Genomic DNA, 21,200 nt, shown 5'->3' with positions numbered 1-21,200 from the left:
TGAGGTAATTAGTCCACCAAAATGTGTATATTCCATACTAAACATAAGGTCAGTTCTTGTCACATGACTTGCGGTTTTCAACTGGCTCGGCTGGAAATATGTGAACAGCCCCATAAGCAGCTACGCTTCTCTTCATATTCAGAAGATACCTTCACTCCTGATCCTGTACAAAAATTCTATTTAAGCTGTTTAGGCTGAGTTAGAACGCGGTGTTTTTGGGTGCCGGTGTCCTCCTTGGTAACAAGTATTGTCATAGAATGCTTTCTATTCAAGTGCTTAAACAAGTTGCTGGTCAAAGCAGTCGAATATTTTTAGGGACTGGACATTTTACAGCAATATTTGTTTTTACGCTCAAGGAGATCAAAGTAGTGTCTGTACTTCCACAGAAGCAATCAGTCTTATCTGCAACTATTTCAGCTCGTGTTCTCCAGCAATTTAAAAGTGAATGCTCATTAACTGGCGTTGCAGCGGAAAACAACAAACATTTTTTTCTTCTAAAATCTAGATTTGTAACATAAATAACGCAGCTACATTGACTTTAGTAACTGTAATCAAATTACACAAATTTAAAATGTAATTTTTTATATTGCTGTGTTCCCCAAAATGTAATTAGCATACAATAATGTGTTACTGTGGAACGTGTTACACCCAACTCTGTTGTTGTGCTTGATAGCTTGATAATAAATCTTGTAGCTTGATAATAAATCAGTTGTACCACTGAAGGCATATAGTCTGTTTTGAGCAACTGGGGGGACAGGGGGGATACGTCCCCCTCACTTTTAGAGCCAGACCATTTAGAACCAGGTGATTAATGATTATAGGAATGTAAACTTTTGGATCTCATTTAGCTGCCCACCCTCCACTTTTCTGAACCTTGAATGAGTCTGGGCCATTGCTGTCTATAGAGGACAAGAGATAAAATATCTTCATTTGTTTTCTAAAGAAGATGAACATTAGTCTCAGGGATTTGGCACCATTACAGTGAGTAATTAATGACATAATTTTCATTCATGAGTGAACTGACGCTTAACATGTAAATGTCACAAATAGCGTTATTATATTAAAGAATCCAGCTATTTTATATTTAGGGATGGTACTCAGAGACAGGAAGCTCTGACAGACTTGCTCCATTTATTTGATGGGTTTTTGAAGAGCCTGTTAAGTTGCACATTATTTCAGCGAAACGTTTCTTGGCTTGGTTTCCCTTCATTGCCTTCTCAGCTGAAATCTTCATTGAATCCCGTCTCTCTTTCAGATGTATGGACGCTATACACAGGAGCTGGGGGCCTATGCCAAAGAAGAGGCAGCTCGTCTGCGTGAGGATGGAGCGCTGCGGAGGACCACCAGTGTTCGCGGCCAGGCTCCAGAACTGCTGGAGTACGAGAAAGACCCATGTGCCAAGTGTCAAGGTGGGTGTTCTGTATACATACACAGGCGCCAACTGCTCGCTGGCTGTTCTGCTTGCGTCATATAGCTTGCTATTTGCAGCAGTGGCTACAGAGCAAAGCTAGAAAAGCAGAGAAAATCCACAAGGATGAAGGGCAGGAGGAATGGAAAGAGGAAACGGGTCGCAAAGGGCAGGAGACGAAAGAGTCATTGAGAACGTGCTGAAATTGAGGATTAGGTGAGAGCGATGCTGGCGATAAGTAGGATGGATTTGACGGAAGATCTGAGCTTTACTGAGGCTGCTGTGATGCATCCACACTCTTGTTTGGGCCCACATGGAATCAGAGACAGCTGAGATTCACTGAAAGATTGACGTCTTTTCTGCAGAATTGGAAGGGCAGTATTTTTTATCTCTGTGTAACACGGTGGTTCTCTACCATTTAACACCAGTATTTTGTCTGTCTCCTCTTTGTTCTGCGAGCTAAGATTGTATTTTCTTTTGCAACCCAATTTATGATGTCAGTTTATTGTTTTACAGATTAATTGTTTGTTTTTGGCACTAAAATTAAAGAATATGTTAATGTAGCTATATGTACATTGTTTTAAGACTTATTCAGATGTTTTTCTTGAAGTTTGTTATTCAAAACAACATTCTAATTGTGAACTCAGAGTTCCCAATTATGTTAATTTAAAGGTTTCTGATATAGTTTGTAAGTATAATATTCTCGGAGCTAGGAGACAGATGAGGCCAAGGCTCCAGCCTGGTAAATAAGCATTAAGAGGGATACGAGATCAGGTAGTTCTCAATAACTTCCCAAGAATAGACCGCTAATTTTACGTAGTAGGTGCTTGTGACTTTAACTTTTGTTGCATGTTTTTGTGTGGGAGCCCATGCGAACACGGGGAGACCATGCAAACTCCGCACAAAGAGAGTCAATTGGCTCAGCTAGCATTTGAACTGACAACCTTCTTGCTGTGGGGCAACAGTGCTAGCCACTGAGCCACTGTGTCGCCCGAACTTAGAATTGAGGAGAAGGGATGGATGGGGGGGGGGTTTCCAAAATGAAGATGAGGAATGAAGTTTAGGCTGGATATTTATATTATATTTGGAATGATCCGATTGGCTAGTTAGTGATTAATGATAGGGATCAGCTGTAGTCAATCCTATCACGTGCTCCTCTCGAAATAAGTTTGTGAAACTTCTCAAAGTATTTGATTGAAGATCCTGGCTGTTTCTCAAAATGCGTTCTTCAGCATTCTTGTGTTCTCGTGTTCTCATGTAACGTCATCATCAACTGCCAAGGGATACAACAATTAACTGGTTTCACTATTAATCACACTTTAATTCGTCATGGTTAATTAATAGTAAAGGCTTCTCAACACTGCGTTTCTGCACGGAACAAAACTGCTGCAAGTAATCAAAGTTATGCCAACTGTGTGCTAGCTTAATGTGCCGAGCTTGTACACCGAGACTAAAAACCACGCACACTGGATTAACTATGGCTGAGGCTATTAACTAAGGCAAGTTCGTGCAAGGTCGTTATTTCCAATGAAAGGATGCGACGCAACGGATGTATGCTTTTCAGGTGCACCTAGTTGAGATGACATGAAGCTTTTGTGACCGCAGGAAATGTTTTAGGAAGACACAATGAAAAGAACACAGGTTTGCAAACCCACCTAAAGTTACAAATAATGGTTCCGATGAGAGCGATCATGTGGTGAATGTTGAGCCACCAGCTGAGATTAATCGAGTTAATTCAGAGAGAATGCTGAAAGACTCAGAGTGGATCAGCTGTTTAATGGCCTGAATCTCGATGCGTTGCATTCACAGCATGTTCTGTGCAAATGGCCGTTAAATGTAAAATATAACACTAAATCTAACTGCCCCGTTCATACAGTAGGCCTAAAATGGGCCGGTTGACTCAACTGCTTCTTCCACAAACACAGAAAAATGTAAATTGGCGCATAACAATACTGTGCATATAAAATAACACAAACCGAAACCAAAACTTTTAAAGAGTGATAGAAGTGAGACTTTTTTTCCTTTCTTTTGTCTTTGTCTTTGTTTTTCTTTTATTTTTAATTTTGTTTAAATTTGTTCTAATCTTATGTTTTGTAGCAGAAATATTATTTGTTTATTAAATTAACATGCATATAAAAAATAGTTCAAAATGTATATTTTTAACTGCAATGCTTCATTTTTTTTGTTTGCAAAACATAGATTTATTTTTCATAAAGTAACAGTTTGCAGTGGTGCTCATTCATTTTTGGTGGGTGCTCCTACATTTTTTATGGCACTCCTAATTCTTTGAAGAAGCACAGGAGCACAGGTGCTACCAAATAAATAAGTTAATTTCAACCCCAGCATTAGACAAATAAAATGTTTTATTTATTCTTATTTTTAATTTATTTATTCATTGTTCTGTCATTTATTTTCCGTATAAAATTATTACTTATGTTTAAATATCAGAAAAACCCAACTTTCATTTATTTTTATACACAAAGAGAGAAATGGACTATTGTTTGTTTTTATATTATTATGTGCTGTATTCATTGGTTACTGAGCAGCATTAAATAACACTTTAAAATATAAGTTTTCATCTGATTTTCCAAACTAGTCGTGTTTTGAAATCTATGAATGCATAATAGTCGTGATAACCGTGAAACCCTGATTATTCCTCAGACTATTATCGTACAACCAAAATCTATAATCGTTGCATCCCTACGCCACAGTTCAGTTCTAAAACTAAAGAACGAACTACGTGTGAAAGTTCCCAGATCAGTGTTCTGTTATTGACAGTGCTGGCCTGTAGGCTTGAGGGGCCCTAGGCGAAAAAAAAATTGGGTCTACTGGTGAAAAACTGTGAGAAGAAAGCTAAAAAAAAAAATACAAGTTGAATATTTAAATGTATACATTTTTATTAACTGTAACATATTTAACCTATAAAACATATGTAAGAATATTTACTCAGATTTATTCAGATAAAGCCAGAAATCACAATTTATATGTGGAATCTGTGTAAGAATACATTACGTCCTTCTAGGTCACCCAATGGCCAATCACGGGCTGTGTTATGCAAAATAGAGTGCTGCATGTTTCTAATATTTTCTGCTTTTATTTATACTGTTGTTATGTATTTATTATCGTTTCCAAGTATTTGTCATGTATGAATTATACAGAGCTATTATTTTAATAAAATGTGGAGGTTATTTTTTTCTCACCGTCAGTGTAAATTGTATTGCGTTTAATGGCATTTGTGTGTTGAGCAATACGCATTGTTCATGGTATATACATATGCGCTCATGTTCACAGTAGTTATACAAGAGCAGCTTTCTGGGGCCCTCCAAATAATGCGGGGCCCAAGGCAACTGGTTATCGAGGATGCATCGATGCAGACGTGAGTGCCAACTCGCTCAAGAAGTCCAGAAATCATTGTGGCTGAATAAAAGAAGGTGGAAAGTGCAGCATTCTATACCTGTTTATTATTAAAGTTCAGAGTTATAACTTATTTATCTCAGGCATTTCCCTAAATGAGATGGTGAAAGTAAACATTACAATGAAAACCTTAATTACAATTAACCCTAAATGCATAAACACAATAAGGGTGTTCCATTTGCTGACATTCATATTAAAACTTGTGTTATTTGTATTGTATTGTATTGTATAGTTTTTTGTAAGGTTTCTGTGCATGTTATACGTAGAAATGGTGAAAACAATAAATTGTTGTATGATTGCTGTATCGTTTAAATAATTTTCCATTCAAAACACGTGAAGGTCGTGTGACCATGAGGAAGAACGCAGCATCTCATTTCTAACAGGACACATTCTGTGTTCTCCGCGGTCTCCAGAGTTCATTCTTCTGAGGTGACCTGACAAGACTGCTCTCCACAAGAACACAAGACCGTTCTGTGCGTTCTTGGAATTGAGAAACAGCAGCTGTCTGTATAATTCATTGATTTCCATGAACCTACTTTGCTCTGATTGGCCAGATGGCTTAGTCTGCCATCATTGGTAAATTGCTTACATTGTGTTGGAAACAATACACCCATATTTCAGCATTTCAGCTCAAGAGGCTTCCTCAGTCTTTAGCTATTAATGATAGTGTTGATCAATTTGAGCCCAATTCTGACACAGGCCGTTGTATTCAGGGCTGGTCACCTAATGTGTTTTTCCTGATTGGATAGCTTGGATAGCTATCAGTTCATGAAAAGGTTTGGTGTAAATGCCCTTTAAATGCATTTAAAAGGGATATAAATCCAGTAGCTCAAACCACTTCAGGAGGTGGTCTGGGGCACATTCTAGATGAAATTGGACAGCTCTAATGCATCTAATTATTAAAACCAAATATGTAAATTTACTCTTTACAAATATTGTAACTAAATAAACGCGAGAGTGCGTTCTATAAGCTATATCGCATAGTCAGATATAACAGCGTTTATGTGAAACACAACTCAATGCCATGTATAATATTTTTGTGATGTTTATTTGACTTATTTTATTATTTTCTTTATATTTGTGACCACCCATTATATGTTAAATGATAAAGTTAGAAAAAAGTGTTTTAAAAAAATATGAATAACAACTGAGGGATATCACATGCCTGTAGTAACCTATCTCTGTGAATAAAAGGGAAAAATTGTACAAAAATACAACTTTTTTTTTTCTTTTGTAAAAACAAAAGCACAGTGCTTTGTTTTGGGGAGAGAATTATACAGAAATTAATGTAAACCCTTCACAGGTTTTAATGATATCTTGCACGTATCTGTTTGACAAAAGTCTTATTTAGCCTATCTTGACAGTAATCGTGGAGCCTGCGTTGTGTGATGATCATTTACTGGGACATAATTACAGCCTGTAGCCTACATAACCTAATTTGTATGCCGTTTCGGTAAAAATAATAATAAGTAGATAAGCATCAGATATACCACATTTCAAGTTGATGTGACAATACAATACATTGTTTATTTGTATAGCATATTTAAAATAACCTCAGTCGACCAAAGTGCTATAAAGTATAAAAAAAAAACAAAGACGTCAACAAATTTCTATACAAAATAAAATAGGAGCAATAAAACACACACTGCAAATGGAGAAGATTCATTAAAAAAGTTCCACATCATAAAAAATCGTTGCACATCAATAAACAAAAGCTATTAAATGCCAACGAGAAGAGGTGTGTTTTGTTCTAAGAGTTTAGATTTTATGTTTAAGAGTAGATTTAAAATAGATAAAGTAGAGGCAGTTCTTATGTGCTGAAGTTGGGGACATGATCACCCTTATTTTTAAGACGCGCCTTGGGAACTTGTAATGAACCATGATCTGCAGATCTGAGCATTTTTTTTTTTTATATATATAATAATTTTTTCGAGGTTTTCACCTTTAATGAATAGGACAGTAGAGAGTACTGACAGGAAAGCATGGGGAGCAGTGAGAGGGGGAAGATTGGCATAGGACTTGCCACGAATCGAACTCAAGTCGCCATGAGCACCGGAGTGCATGTGTTAACACACTAACCATTACACCATTGGCACCAACAATCTGAGCACTCTTGAATGAATGTAACAAATCGGATAGATATTGTGGTGCCAGATTATAAAGGGACATGAACAAACAACAACATTTTTAAAATCATTTCTATATTTGACTGGCAACCAATGCAATGAGATCAAAACACGTGTTATGTATCCCATAAATAACTCGAGCTGCATCATTTTGCACCAACTGCAAACTGAGAAGCACATATATACAATGAGTTGCAATAATCCAGTCGAGAAGTTCAAATTTCTTTCAAGAGAAAATTGTCTTCGCCTTCATCCAAAGATGAAGATGATTAAAACAAGACTTGACTACAGCACTTATCTGCTTTTTAAAGTATAGGATTATTATCAAACCATACACCTAAGACTTTTGAGCATGTAGTGCTATATATTGTAAGAAAGCCAGATTCAAAATCATGCACACAATGGTCATTTGAGCCAAATTAACAACCCAGTTAAATTTGCATATACTTCACGACTAGAAATTGGGAATCATATCTGTTTGGGGGAGATGCATTTATGTGGCCAAATGTAATTGTAACCAGTTTCACAAATCAGATACCTATCCGATCAGAGATAATGCATAAATTAATCAGGTGAAAACAGGCCCCTAATGTTCAATGAAACATAAGGACATCAAACCGCAATTGCAAGCAGGACATAAGTTGAGCATATCTCAGTAATAAGATTTATTTAGTTTGTTTAAACATTGCGATATGAAATAACTGTGTCATTTCTAGTCTGTACTAGGCGTATATGCTTTTATATTTCTTTGCATTTGTTCTCCATTTATTCATTCATTCATTTTCTTTTCAGCTTAGTCCCTTTATTCATCAGGGGTCGCCATAGCGGAATGAACCGCCAACTTATCCAGCATATGTTTTACACAGCGGATGCCCTACCAGCTGCAACCCATCACTGGGAAACACCCATACAAACCCAATCACACTAATACACTACAGCCAATTTAGCCTACCCAATTCACCTATACCACATGTCTTTTGAGTTGTGAGGGAAACCGAAGCACGCGGAGGAAACCCACGCAAACACGGGGAGAACATGCAAACTCCACAAAGAAATGCCAACTGACCCAGCCGGGGCTCAATTCAGCGACCTTCTTGCTGTAAGACGATCGTGCTTCCCACTGCGCCGCCGTGTCGCCCCCAGTTGTTCTCCAAATTTCTAAAATAAAACTCACTATAAGTCAGGATGTGTCAAGTAACCTGAAATAATAAAGAATCAGAGCTCATTTTTTCTGACATGTTTAAACCAGATAAAATGAAAGAAAATGTCGGAAAATAAATATTAAGTTGCCCGTGTTGTTTGACAACTTTTCGAACAAATTAAATGATGCCACTGAAAGCATGTGTGTGTGAGAGAAAGAGAGAGAGAACAAGAGACTGAGGAGACATAGACAGAGAGCGCATGATTATGATGACAGATGTGCATCTTTGGCATCTGTTAGAATCACATAGCCTAGTTCAAACAGGCTTTAGCTGAATTTGCATTGCAACAACATCACATGATGGAAGCCACGATGAATATGAAGCAGCACCACACCTAAAAGTAGGATTTATACTTTCTCCTGGCTGCGCAGATGTTTTTTTTATTTTATTTCCATCTGGTTGACACAACATATTTTCCGACATGCACCCTTTGACCTCTGGTGAGAGTGTGCTCACTTGTGTGATCGGAGTGGAATTACACAGTTTGTGAAATAGAAAGAGCAGAGAAATGTAGAATTGTAAAAATGTAGTGACATGCATTCATGTAAATTAGATAAATAACTTAATGCTCTTTTGTTTGTGGGCGTCACGGTGGTGCAGTGGGTAGCACGATCGTCTCAAAGCAAGAAGGTAGCTGTTTCGAGCCTCGGCTGGGTCAGTTGGCATTTCTGTATGGATTTTGCATGTTCCCCCCCATGTTCGCGTAGGTTTCCTCCGGGTGCTCCGTTTTCCCCCACAAGTCCAAAGACATGCAGTATAGGTGAATTGGGTAGGCTAAATTGTTCGTAGTATATGTGTGTGAATGAGTGTATATGGATGTTTCCCAGTGATGGGTTGCAGCTGGAAGGGCATCCGCTGAGTAAAACATATGCTGGATAAGTTGGTGGTTTATTCCGCTGCGGTGGCCCCTGATTATTAAAGAGACTAAGCCGAAAAGAAAAATGAATAAATGATTGAATGAATATTTAGTTTGTTTAATAAGAGATCAAAATATAGAGCTGTTTTGTAGAAAAGGAATCTTAACTTCTGTTATGATCAGGCACTATAGAAAATAAAATCAAATAATTTAACTTGGCTGGGGTGGTGCCGTATAGGGGAGAGTACACCTCCTAAAACAATGGTACATACCTCAAAATATCAGATCTACTTCTTGTTTGTCGCACTGAGAATAATAACACACACATTTCTTGAATGTATAAGTGCAGTGGCAAATCAGACCTGTTTGCAGAAAACACTCCCAGGGACTGAATTCTATGCTCTCATGCATTTTCTCATCATTAACAACAAAGTGCAGATGCAAGGTGTATAAGAGATTCATTTCACAGCTTCATTGATTATAGCAGTTTTTTTAAGTGCACACTGTAAGTTGTGATAGAAGAAATATTTATGACCAAAAAAATGCTTCTTCACAAAATTATTTCGACAACTCAAACCTGTTTGATAGTCATTGTTTGATGATTTATACATCATCTGAAATCTGCATCAATAAGCTTTCTCTTGATGTATGGTTTGTTAAAATGAAGTAATACTAATTGAAAATTTGGAGGATTCAGGAAAATCTAAATATTGAGAAAATCACCTTTAAAATTGTCCAAATTAGGTTCTTAGCAAACATGTTACTAATCAAAATGTAAAAATTTCAGAAGGTATATGTAAAGTTTCAGCTTAAATTACCATCAGATCATTTACTTTACCCTGCTGAAAATGTTATTTCTGGAGTCTGAATAAATTGCAGCTATTTTTGTAGCCTGTGCCTTTAAATGCAAATTAGCAGGTTCTTCCTGCCCAACGTTCACATTCCGCAACACTCATGTCTGCTTCTACTGCGTCTCATCAGATAAGTAGCTGCGTTTCCATCCACCTATTTTGATGTGCATTTTGGATATATTATAAAAAAGATGGAATAAAAAATTGATGGAACTGCAAGATGCGCATAAATTTTTAAAATGCGCATAAAAACATCTGCGCATAACTGAGTAGGCTAAACTTTTTATTCGATAAGAAAAGATGCACTTAATCTGCGATGGAAATACTTTTATTGAACAAATTCCAATAAGCGCATTAATGAAGTAATGATAAAATATGTGTGAATGGATAAACCAGCAGGATGAGCACATCGTAAAACATCTGAAATGTTGTTTTGGTCATTTTAAAAACACCTTAACCATTTCAATATTAGTGTTATTATATTATTAATTATCTCCAGAATCAAGGCATAAGTCATTTATTAAATGAAGAAAAGATTCACGCAGCTTCTCCTACTGCAGCAAATTTAGTTTATACTGTTGGTATTTGGCACCAGTTAATCAGGAAGTGACGAATTGTTCTCTTTGACTCATTTGATGGAAATGCTGCTTTATTCGCACATCTTTTATGCGATATTCCAGTTTTGCGCATGAAGTTATTTTGCATTTTTGGATGGAAACATATCTAGTGACAGACACAAATGAAGCAGGGAACCTGTTAATGAGACATATTACAGTAAGAATGAATCAGGAAGTTTCCCAGTTGTTATTTGATACATTATTTTTGGAGTTTCTTCAAGCCTTTCTGCAACGATGAGTCACACACAATTCCATTACAAAGTTAGCAGTACACACACACACACACACACACACACACACGCATACACATTTACCTTTGCGCTGTTTTTTGCAAGTCTACTTGTGGCATGTGTCACAGTGTACAATTTAATATAGACTGCTGTATGAATATCCATTATGATACTGTACAAACTTAACCTGATTTAATGTTCACAAACCCGGATTGAAGCGTTCTCATTTATAGTTGTACTTACACTATGCAACTGTGGTGATTTCAGCATTTATGAATTACATAGCGATTTTACTGGGGTTTTTTTATTACAAAAATGCACAACCCCGTATAGATGGTTGGGCGGTGCTTTTTAGTTTTCAGCGGGTTTTATGCTGGATACAGTCAGCTTCATCTGACAACACTGGTTCTCAGAAGTAAACAAACAGCTGGCGGTCAGCTCACGTGTGATTTCGAGGCCGCGAATACATCATTACATCATTACAGACAGAAATGTAATTTTTGGGTGAATTAAACCTTATAAATACAGTTTGTGACACTTTTAACGTCATTTGAAGGTGTCAATGTTGCTGTGAAGATTTGTGCGACTGCCTTGCTTCTCTCCTGACCTTGAAAATATAATTGACTTAGAAAAAGCATAGAAAAAGCTGAATTAAGATGGTGTGTAGGATCTTTTTTCGATTGATCCTGCAGCCCTACACTATACCTACACACAGTTTTGTCCAAACAACTTCCAATAGATGATTTTGCATCATTGATGCCAGAGATGGGAAGTAACGAAGTACATATACTTCGTTACCGTACTTAAGTAGATTTTCCTGGTATCAGTACTTTACTCCACTAATTATTTTTCTAGCCAACTTTTTTCTTTTACTCCTTACATTTTTACACAAATATCTGTACTTTCTACTCCTTACATTTTTTAAACCACGGTTGTTACTTTCATTTTCATGTGTTTGGTGGCTCGATCTATATTCATTCTTGTCATTGCACAAAGGACACGATGATGATCTGAAGATTGAACAGGTTGTTTTAAGACTTTCAATTCTGATCTAATTAAATGGACCAAAGTGACTGTAAAAAACTGTAACAGAATTAATGTTTATTCATTAAATAAAATAACCAAAATACCTGGAAAAAAAACACTCAAATCATGGGTTGTGTATAAGAGTTTCTCTTTGAAGAGAATAAAGCAGCTTTAGCCTAATGCAAAAAAAAAATAAATCCATCAAATATGATATTTATTTATTTTAGCAAAAGAAAAAAATCTATATATTTTGCACAGAATTTAGTGTAAAATGTAAGACATTATTTATAAAGCCTGACAGGCCTACAGAATTACTATTAGAGTGTATGATCATGAATGACAGCTGATGTCTTTTATCTAACAGCCGCAAAACTACAGTATATGCTGAACGCTTTGAGTTTGTGTCAGGATGGTGATACATGGGCCAATTTTTTAAGCAGATTTATTGGGCAATATTACAGGGTTTGATGCTGCTTGGCTACTTTCATAAAATTGGCAACAAACATTTTACATAAAAATTGGAAATGTAATGTATTTTATATTAATGTATCAATAGGATGTGTGATCTAGTTACCTACCTATCCTCACTCACTATCCTTCAGCTTAGTCCCTGATTTATCCGGGGTCGCCACAGCAGAATGAACCACCAGTTATTCCACCATATGTTTTACACAGTGGGTACTCTTCCAATTTAGTTACATATTATTCACCTTTACCGCATGTCTTTGAAAGGTACTTTTTACTTTTTTACTTTTGTACATTTTTCAGGCTGTACATCTTTACTTTTACTTAAGTACAAAAGTGTAGTCAGTACTTCAACTTTTACCAGAGTCATTTTAAACATGAGTATCTGTACTTCTACTTAAGTAAAGAATGTGTGTACTTTTGCCATCTCTAATTGGTGCCCTTTGCACAGTATTTTCTAATTACTTTTGGCATAAAAGAAAAAATATATATTTTGACCCTAACAATGTGTTTTTGGTTATTGCCCAAAAATATATACCTATGCGACATAAGATATGGTTTTATGGTTTAGAGTCACTATTTTGTCGCTTAAACATAAAAAAGATCTGAGAAGTTACAATGTTTAAATACCCTAAAAGGAGTCATTCTGGTATGAGTAATTCTAAACTCCCTCAAAACATAAGCAATACATATACTGACACAGTATATTCAATTTAAATCATAGAGGTCGAGGCCTGTTGTGTTAGAGAGAGACTACAGTATTTTACAGATATAAAACAGATTTTTATTTTTTTTGCCAAGGCACAATATGTAAGTTTCATGTGTTGTGGGCAAACGGCTGAGCATACACTTATGCAGTGTATAGGGGGACCCAAGAGGCAATTAACCTCTGCCAACTTCTAACTGGATGGTTGGATGAGTTTCTGACAATTTTGGTCATCCCTCGTGAGGATATCACACAGTCAAACCATAACTACAAACCGATTGCCCTAAAAGTGTTTTTGCCTTCATTGTGCCTGCGCAAAAATACATAAATGTAACCATGGCAACAAGACTGCAAGTAGCTGCAATTGTGTATGGATTACATTCAACTTTAAGATTTGTTGGAGAGCAATAATCCAAACAAAAGCAGCATAAACAGATGTTTTATAGAAAACAGACTACAAGAAGACAACTGCTTACCTCCAGTTCACATTGTAGAATTGTATGAACCATATTTTCTGTGCATCCAAATATCATATGCTGTTTGCAATCTTTATTTTGCTAGCTCAGATTGTTAGTATTAAGATGAACAATTAATCAGTGCAAGGCAATCCCTTAAAAAAACAAACAAACAGTTTATTAAGTTAATCTTAATAAAAATCTGACCATTTGCTTCTGTTCTGGACTGACAGTAGCTAGGGCTGGTCGATAAAATCGGTATCGATATTTATTGAGCGAACATCATTGTTAATATCAATTAAAAAAGATATGTAGTTTTGGTATGAAGACTATAGTTTTATTAATATGTGGCTGCTGAGCGCACCCCTTGGAAGCAGTGCCAATAAGCTTAGGATGTAAGTTTGTCATTTCTAATGGAGGTGCGTAACTTGCATGATGCGTATACAAATGGGAAAGATATGCACATGTTATACAAGCGGCACACATGTGAACCGCTGCTCATATTCCAGCTGCACCTAGTTAAAAATCATCTGAACTTTTCCAAATGCTGCGTGCGCACCACGATTCATGTAAGTAGAACTAACCAATCTGCTTCACACTTTGTATTAAATATTCACATTTTAGTAATAACAGCAGACTAATTACCTCAGACAAACACAGCACACCCAAACACTGCAGTAGTTTTTACTTTTCTCCATAAACTTGCATCTGAGCTGCAGCAATGATTTGTCCATTTGTCCTCTGAGAAAACGGTTGGTGGTCGTCTAGTTATGAGAGATGCCAAGGGAGCGTGAGGGCAAAGTCCATTGTAAATAGTCAAGGAATCCACGCGCACACACTTGTCACTTCAGGTCAGAATAACAACACATGCGAAAATGAGTGCTATATTGAAGCAGTGAGGAGATTGTAAATAAAATAGTATGTAAGAATGTTGCCAGAGTGGCTTTTTGGTTTCTTTTTTGTGCATCCCAGCCCCTAGCACCCCATCTGAAAGAGTTTTTAGCATAGGGGGTAATGTAGTCATTCAACTTCACAATTTATAATGTTGCAATATGTATTTGAATAACGATGGTTAGTTCCGCTACTTGAAAGCTCAGATTTGATAATCATAATTTGTGTTGTTGACAGAGTTTTAGGTTTACTGTTTCATTATTATTCACACCTTAAAGTTTGCATTGATTGTTCAAGGTGCTTTACCTGCTTTACCATTGCACACACTTCGTAACATTTTATTTATCATGAATCTCTTTAATACTTATGATTATTTTATTATAAAGAGATATTTTGTTTAAATATTTTTGTTTTTGACTATCAAAACTATTTGCCTTAGTAATGTTGGTAAAATAAAATAAAGCAACAAAAAACAAAAAAAACTAAACTAAAAAAACCTTATATTCCTAAATGTATTGTTAAAAATATTCAATAATTATCGATATGGAATGATATGAATCATGATATCGTGATAATTTTTTAGTAATATCGCCCAGCCATAACAGTTGCTATGTTTCCATCCAAAGATGCAAATTAATTTATGCACATAACTGGAATGTTGCATGAAAAACATGCGAATAAAGCAGTTACTCCATTTCCATCAAAGTAGTCAAAGGGAAAAAAATCGTCACTTCCTAATTAACTGGGGCCAAATATCAAAAATAAAAACTAAATTTGGTGCGGTAGGAGAAGCTGCTTCAATCTTTTCTGTATTTAATAATTGACTTGCACCTCAGAAGGCAGTATACTTATATGCAGACACGCAATGAACGCTTGTGGCATTTAAAGGTGTCAGATGCGGAGCACAGACGCTCTTGACAATTTTGGAGATAATAATGTAATAACACTAGCGCTGTAATGTTTAAGGGCGTTTTAGAATGACCAAAACAACATTTCAGATGTTTTACAACTTGCTCAGCCTCCTGGTTTGTCAATTCACATATATTTCTACCATCACATGATCTCTAATAACAAAATCACATGGCTTTTTAATGCGCATACAGGAATTTGTTAGGTAAAAGTGTTTATTCATCTTTTCTTAACAAACAAAAATTTATCCTATTTAGTTATACACATACATTTTGATGCACATTTTTAAAATTTATGCGCATCTTGCCATTTCCATCAACCATTTTTTTATGAGCATATCCAAATGTGCAAAAAAAATAGGTGGATGGAAATGCAACTAGTTTTTCTCTGATGATGTCTGTTTGACAGATTGTGGGTGACTTATGCTTAGCAACGCCCCTTCAACCATTAGTTTGCTTCGAGTGAAAGATGAAAGGGAGCTTAACAGAGGCTGTGCAGGTAAACCTCATTCCTCTAGCCTCCTTGTTAGAACAACTGACTCCAATGCGAAGAGTTGCCGGTTCGATCCCAACTTGGACCAGGTTGGGTCATGTAGGACCGGTGGGGTTACAGAAGCACATAATAAAGCCCCCCCTAAATCTATATTTTCTCTGAAACATCCACACACTTCTGGGTTCAGGGTGTTACAAATAATAACATATTATTTCACATCACACATCATCAGGTATCTAGTGTGAGCATTTACAACTTGACAATCTGACCATGTATTTTGAGCAAGTAAATCATAAGTTTGGATTTACATCACATACTATCTAGGTAAACAGGGTAGTTTCATCATTAAACCGTTTAGCTATATTTTATGTTGATATTTGTTGATTCTACATTGTTCCAATCGACTTAAAATCAATGTCGTTTCAATGTTAGGTAGACAAACCAATTAGGTCGATTATATGTGGAAAATGTGTGGATTCTATGATGTTGTTTCGATCGACTGTCGATTCCAGGTTAGATTTGAAGTGCCTGATGTCGTTTCAACATTACCCTGATGAAAACATTTAATCGAGATCAGTGATCAATGTTGATTCGATGTGTGTTGATAGTCATTGTTTGATGATTTATACATCATCTGAAATCTACATCAATATGCTTTCCCTTGATGTATGGTTTGTTAGAATGGAACAATATTTGGCTGAGAGACAACTATTTTAAAACGATGATTCGATGTGATGACGAAGGTTGATTTTAGGTTGAAATTATGTAATTTTGCTGTCTGGGTTACCACTGTGCTGAAATCACACTGTAATCACATGTAAATTACCAAGTGTACTTTACAGTATGTCTGAGAAGTTTAGGCTGTGAACAGATCTGCATTTTGGTTGGTTTCACTATTTCTAATTTTAAATACCTGATGGTATTAGCCTTGGATGGATAGCCTTTAAACTGAGCATAGCATTCGTGACGCAATCATTGCTGGTTACAATTGTACATTTCTCTGAATTTGGATTCCCCAGTAATGCAAATGCACACGTTAACAAAATATAGAAAAAATTTTGAGTTGTTTTGGGGTGTTGGAAAAATCATAATTATTGTGCCGTCAACCAGCATTATGAATAGCTTAGACCAGTGATGTCAAACTCAGCCCTGCAAAGTTTAGTTCCAAACTGGCTTCTTACCTGAAGATTTCAAACAAGCCTGAAGGACTCAATTAGTTTGATCAGGTGTGTTTAATTAGGGTTAAAGCTAAACTGTGCAGGGCTGCGGCCCACCAGGAACTAAGTTTGACACCACTGGCTTAGACCATCATTAAACCAACACTAACCTGCATAGAATTTACACTACCTAACAAAAGTCTTGTCACCTATCCAAGTTTTAGGAACAACAAATAATAACTTGACTAGTTGATCATTTGGTATGAGAAGTGGTTTATATGAAAAATACCAAAATAAAATATGATCATGCCTTATTTTTAATTATTTAATTAGGACAGTAAGGTCTGACTTTTCTCAGACAAAAGTCTTGTCACTTAACAGAAATAATGTACAGGATAGAATATAAAGTCATGATGCAGTGAAAAAATAATTAATATTGTGTATGACTCCCATGAGCTTGTAAGACGGCATCCATACGTCTCTGCAATGACTCAAATAACTTATTAATAAAGTCATCTGGCAAAGAAAGCATTCTCGCAGCACTCACAGAGTTCATCACGATTCTTTGGATTCATCTTCAATGCCTCCTCCTTCATAAAACCCCGGACGTGCTTAATAATGTTTATGTCTGGTGACTGGACTGGCCAATCCTGGAGCACCTTGACCTTCTTTGTTTTCAGGAACTTTGATGTGGAGGCTGAAGTATGAGAAGGAGTGCTATCCTGCTGAAGAATTTGCCCTCTTCTGTGATTTTTAATGTAATGGGCAGCACAAATGTCTTGATCCCTCAGGCTGTTGATGTTGCCATTCACTATGCAAATCTTTAGCATGCCCCCATTCTGAATGTAACCCCAAATCATGATTTTTCCTTCACCAAACTTGACTGATTTCAGTGAGAATCTTCCCAGCAGACACACAACATCATAAGATGTTAATATTTAGGTTGCCAGCGTCTAAGGAAAATGTTATTTTGATGTCCATTAATGACGTGAAATGACCTTGATATTTTATTGATTTTAGGTTGTGTAGGAAAGTAAATCCAATACAAAATCCAATGTTTGATAGAAGTTATAATGGTAACGTTCACACAACATCAATCTGTAACATCATTAGATGCTGATATTTGGTTGTTTTTAGGTTGCATTGGAAAGTAACCAAAATGACAGACGTTGGGTTCTGACGTCAACCCAATTTTCATTTCCAAATTAAATGCAACGTTCTATAAAGTTTGGGTACAACCTCAATCTGACATCATGTTGACGTTATGTGCCTGCTGGGTTGAGTCCATACGGGTCCCAATATTTTCTGCAGTATTTGTGATGATTGGGATGCAGTTCAACAGATGATTCATCGTTAAAATCTACCTTCTGCCACTTTTCCAAATCATCAACTAGAAATCAAGCTATTATTTGTTGCTCTCACAACTGGGATTGACGAAAAGACTTCTGTCAGTTAGTGTATATGTACAGCAGTCAACATTTGAAATGGATCAAAATAGTTTTTCAGAATTGTCCTAAGAGAAGAATAGGTGTTGTTGAACAGTTTTAGGACAACTTTAATGAAAGGCTTTGATTCGCTTCAAATGTTGACTACTGTGTATTTGTCTCATTTAAATCCATTCAAGTCACAAACCACATTTTCTCCCCAACAACATGATAAAAAAAAACATAAAAATATACTGTGAATGGTCCATCCGGTGTGGTGCATTGATGTATTTGAAGCAGTTCAGCAAGACATGAGCAGATCATGTCTTGACGCTTGCAGATGTGGTTTACCTCCTGTTTTCTAGATTGCCCTCTACTGGTGATTAATTGCCACCGGTTTGTGTAGCAGATGTTGTTGTTTATCAATCTGTCTCTCACATTCCACAAGTGTGGCCATCACCTGAATCTTAAAGGCTTCTTTATGGTCTTCACATCAATAGCATTTCCCCCACATAATTTTTCAAGTTTTGTTCTAGCTTGTAAACAACAACAAGCAGCATTTATCAGCCCGGTCAATTCCCTCTGCACCTCAATGCAGTGCTTGCCGCTCACCAGCAGGGAGCATAATCAGTCTGCACAGTTTAGGGGTGATAGATGAGACACACAGACGTGCAGTGTTTCTATAATGAGCCACTGTGTCTTTGTGTGTGTCTGTGCATCTGTGTCTGAACATACGTCATCATTTATCAGAGCACAGTTATGTGGTCCCTGAGTTGAGGAAAAAAATATATTCTCCCTGCGACTGGTGCTATAAAATGATTGTCTGAAAAAAAGCACAAAAGCAGTAGCCATTTATATAGGAAGTCTGTGATAAATTCCCTTAGCTATTAAAAAAGTTGAGTCTTTATTAAATAGGCAACTGTGTCTCGCGGTCCAATGTTTTTAGTGCTAATGAGGTGTCTCATTGGTTTCTTGTAATATAAATAGACTGCTCTTTTGGCCTCGTGTAATCTCCAAAGACGCACAGCATCTGTCTCTATATCATCCTTCCCGCCTCCCTGTTGAGTGTGAAAAGCATGAGAAATCTATCAGCGCAGTGTGCAGCGGAGGTCTTCTGATCCTCCTTGACTGAGTTTGGAGGGGTTTGGAGGCTTGTCAGCTCGCTACCTACACACTGGTCCACAGAGCTGGCATCAGGTGTCTGTCTCTTTCTGCATCTGTGTCTCATTTCTGTTTTATTCCTCCATCCGTCTGACTGTAATTCTGATTCAGAACCCAGCACACTGCCACACTTTACATTGCCCACATAGGCAGCTGTCTTAGGATCCCAACCATCACGAAACACATAAGTGACTGGTTTGTGATGTTTTGCAAATGCAGTGACACTGCTAACAGGGAACGTTCCCAGAGCTTTCAGTAACGTTATTTAAATGTTGTGTAGATGTTAGTATGCAACGCTATTAAAATAATAGGTAACACTTTAGTTCAGGTCACATTTCATGTTATTAACTACTGGCTTATTACTTGCCTATTATCCTCTTAAGGCCCAAGGTGTTTTTTACATGCATTTTTTATTTCTCTTTGCTATTTGGGCTTATTGGAACCTAATTAGAATAAAAATCTAAGTATTATCTTTTGATATTATGTACTTTTAGTGAAAAATGATGTCCATATATATGTGGACTCGTGGTCCGAATTTACATAAAACACTTTTTCCTTAATTTTTTTAATGCATATATAACATAGATTTTTTTTTTCTTGCTTTGACTATCAGAGAGTAAAAACAAAATTTTTTCCCATTTTGGACAGTCAAAAATAGGGTTTGGGACATTTCATATGCTGCAAAACAGTTGCAGGACGACACTGAATGTTTTATATTTTGTTGCAGACATACAGAGTATTTTAAATAGCCACTTAAGAGCTAAAATATGTGGACACTCAATCCCTAGGAGGTTATTAAGATATTAACTGTTCATTAGTAATTATAAAGTATGATTTAATTCTACATCCCTAATCCTATACCCAAAACTTAAACCCAGCTACTACCTTTCTAACTAATAATAAATGTTTAATTGGTAGTTTATTACGCTAGCAGTGTTAGTTAATGGTTTGTTAATACTATGAATTGTGACCTTAACTAAATAACATTTCCAAAACATTCTTGTATCATTGATGGAAAAACATTCTTGGAATGTCTTTAGGATGATAGTTGTCATTGATAAATGCTCTCTGAATGTTGATAGACAAACGTTTTGAGAACATTGATATAATGAGAATGAGAATGTTTTAAATAACATTCTGGGAACATTTAATATAACTTGAGACAGAAATTCTATTAAAAAAATTTGAATAATGTTATTATTACCACAAAAAAAACTTAATACAGTCTGAACATTGACCTTTTGGTCACATTTTACGATAAGGTTAAATTAGTTAATGATAATTTTACTGACATGAACTTTTAATGAACAATATTTGTACAGCATTTATCGATCACAATTTAACATTTACTAAATCATTATTAAATCCAAATTCGTGCTTGTTAGCATTAGTTAATACACTTAAACTAACAGTGAATCATTATTTCCATTAACTATGTTAACAAAGATTAATTAATACATTAATAAATGTAGTGTTAATTATTTATAAATAGCTTTACTAATATTACCTCTCTCAGACAAAATGGTACAATGTTGTACCAAAGAAGGTACAAACCCTTGTCACTGGGGCAGTACCTTTTTATGGGACTGAATTGTACCTTAAGACAAAGAAACAACTTTGTACCATTGCAGTTTGTAGCTTTAAGGTCATGATTTGTACTATGGGAAACCAAAATGTACTTTTGTTTTTTTTAAAACCTGCAGATCCAATATTGTACCTTCATCAAAGGTACAAATGTGATAAATAAAGGCACCACTACAGTGACAAGACACTTTGTACCAAGAACTATTTAAAGGCATTTTGCTACTGT

At 36.2% G+C, this 21,200-nt stretch overlaps 1 protein-coding gene across 1 annotated transcript in view; it reads left to right on the top strand.

Annotated features, from left to right (window-relative positions):
• The first annotated feature begins 1,255 nt into the window (after positions 1-1,255).
• Positions 1,256-21,200, top strand: part of clcn2a (chloride channel, voltage-sensitive 2a) — a 93,694-nt gene continuing 73,749 nt past the window's right edge. Inside the window, exon 1 of the mRNA XM_056474534.1 lies at positions 1,256-1,409. Coding sequence (XP_056330509.1) covers positions 1,256-1,409 — 154 coding nt within the window. The remainder of the gene's footprint in view (positions 1,410-21,200) is intronic.

The sequence above is a fragment of the Danio aesculapii genome, chromosome 2 (genome assembly GCF_903798145.1).
Source record: "Danio aesculapii chromosome 2, fDanAes4.1, whole genome shotgun sequence".
Taxonomy (NCBI): domain Eukaryota; kingdom Metazoa; phylum Chordata; class Actinopteri; order Cypriniformes; family Danionidae; genus Danio; species Danio aesculapii.
This window is presented reverse-complemented; position numbering and strand designations above follow the sequence as displayed.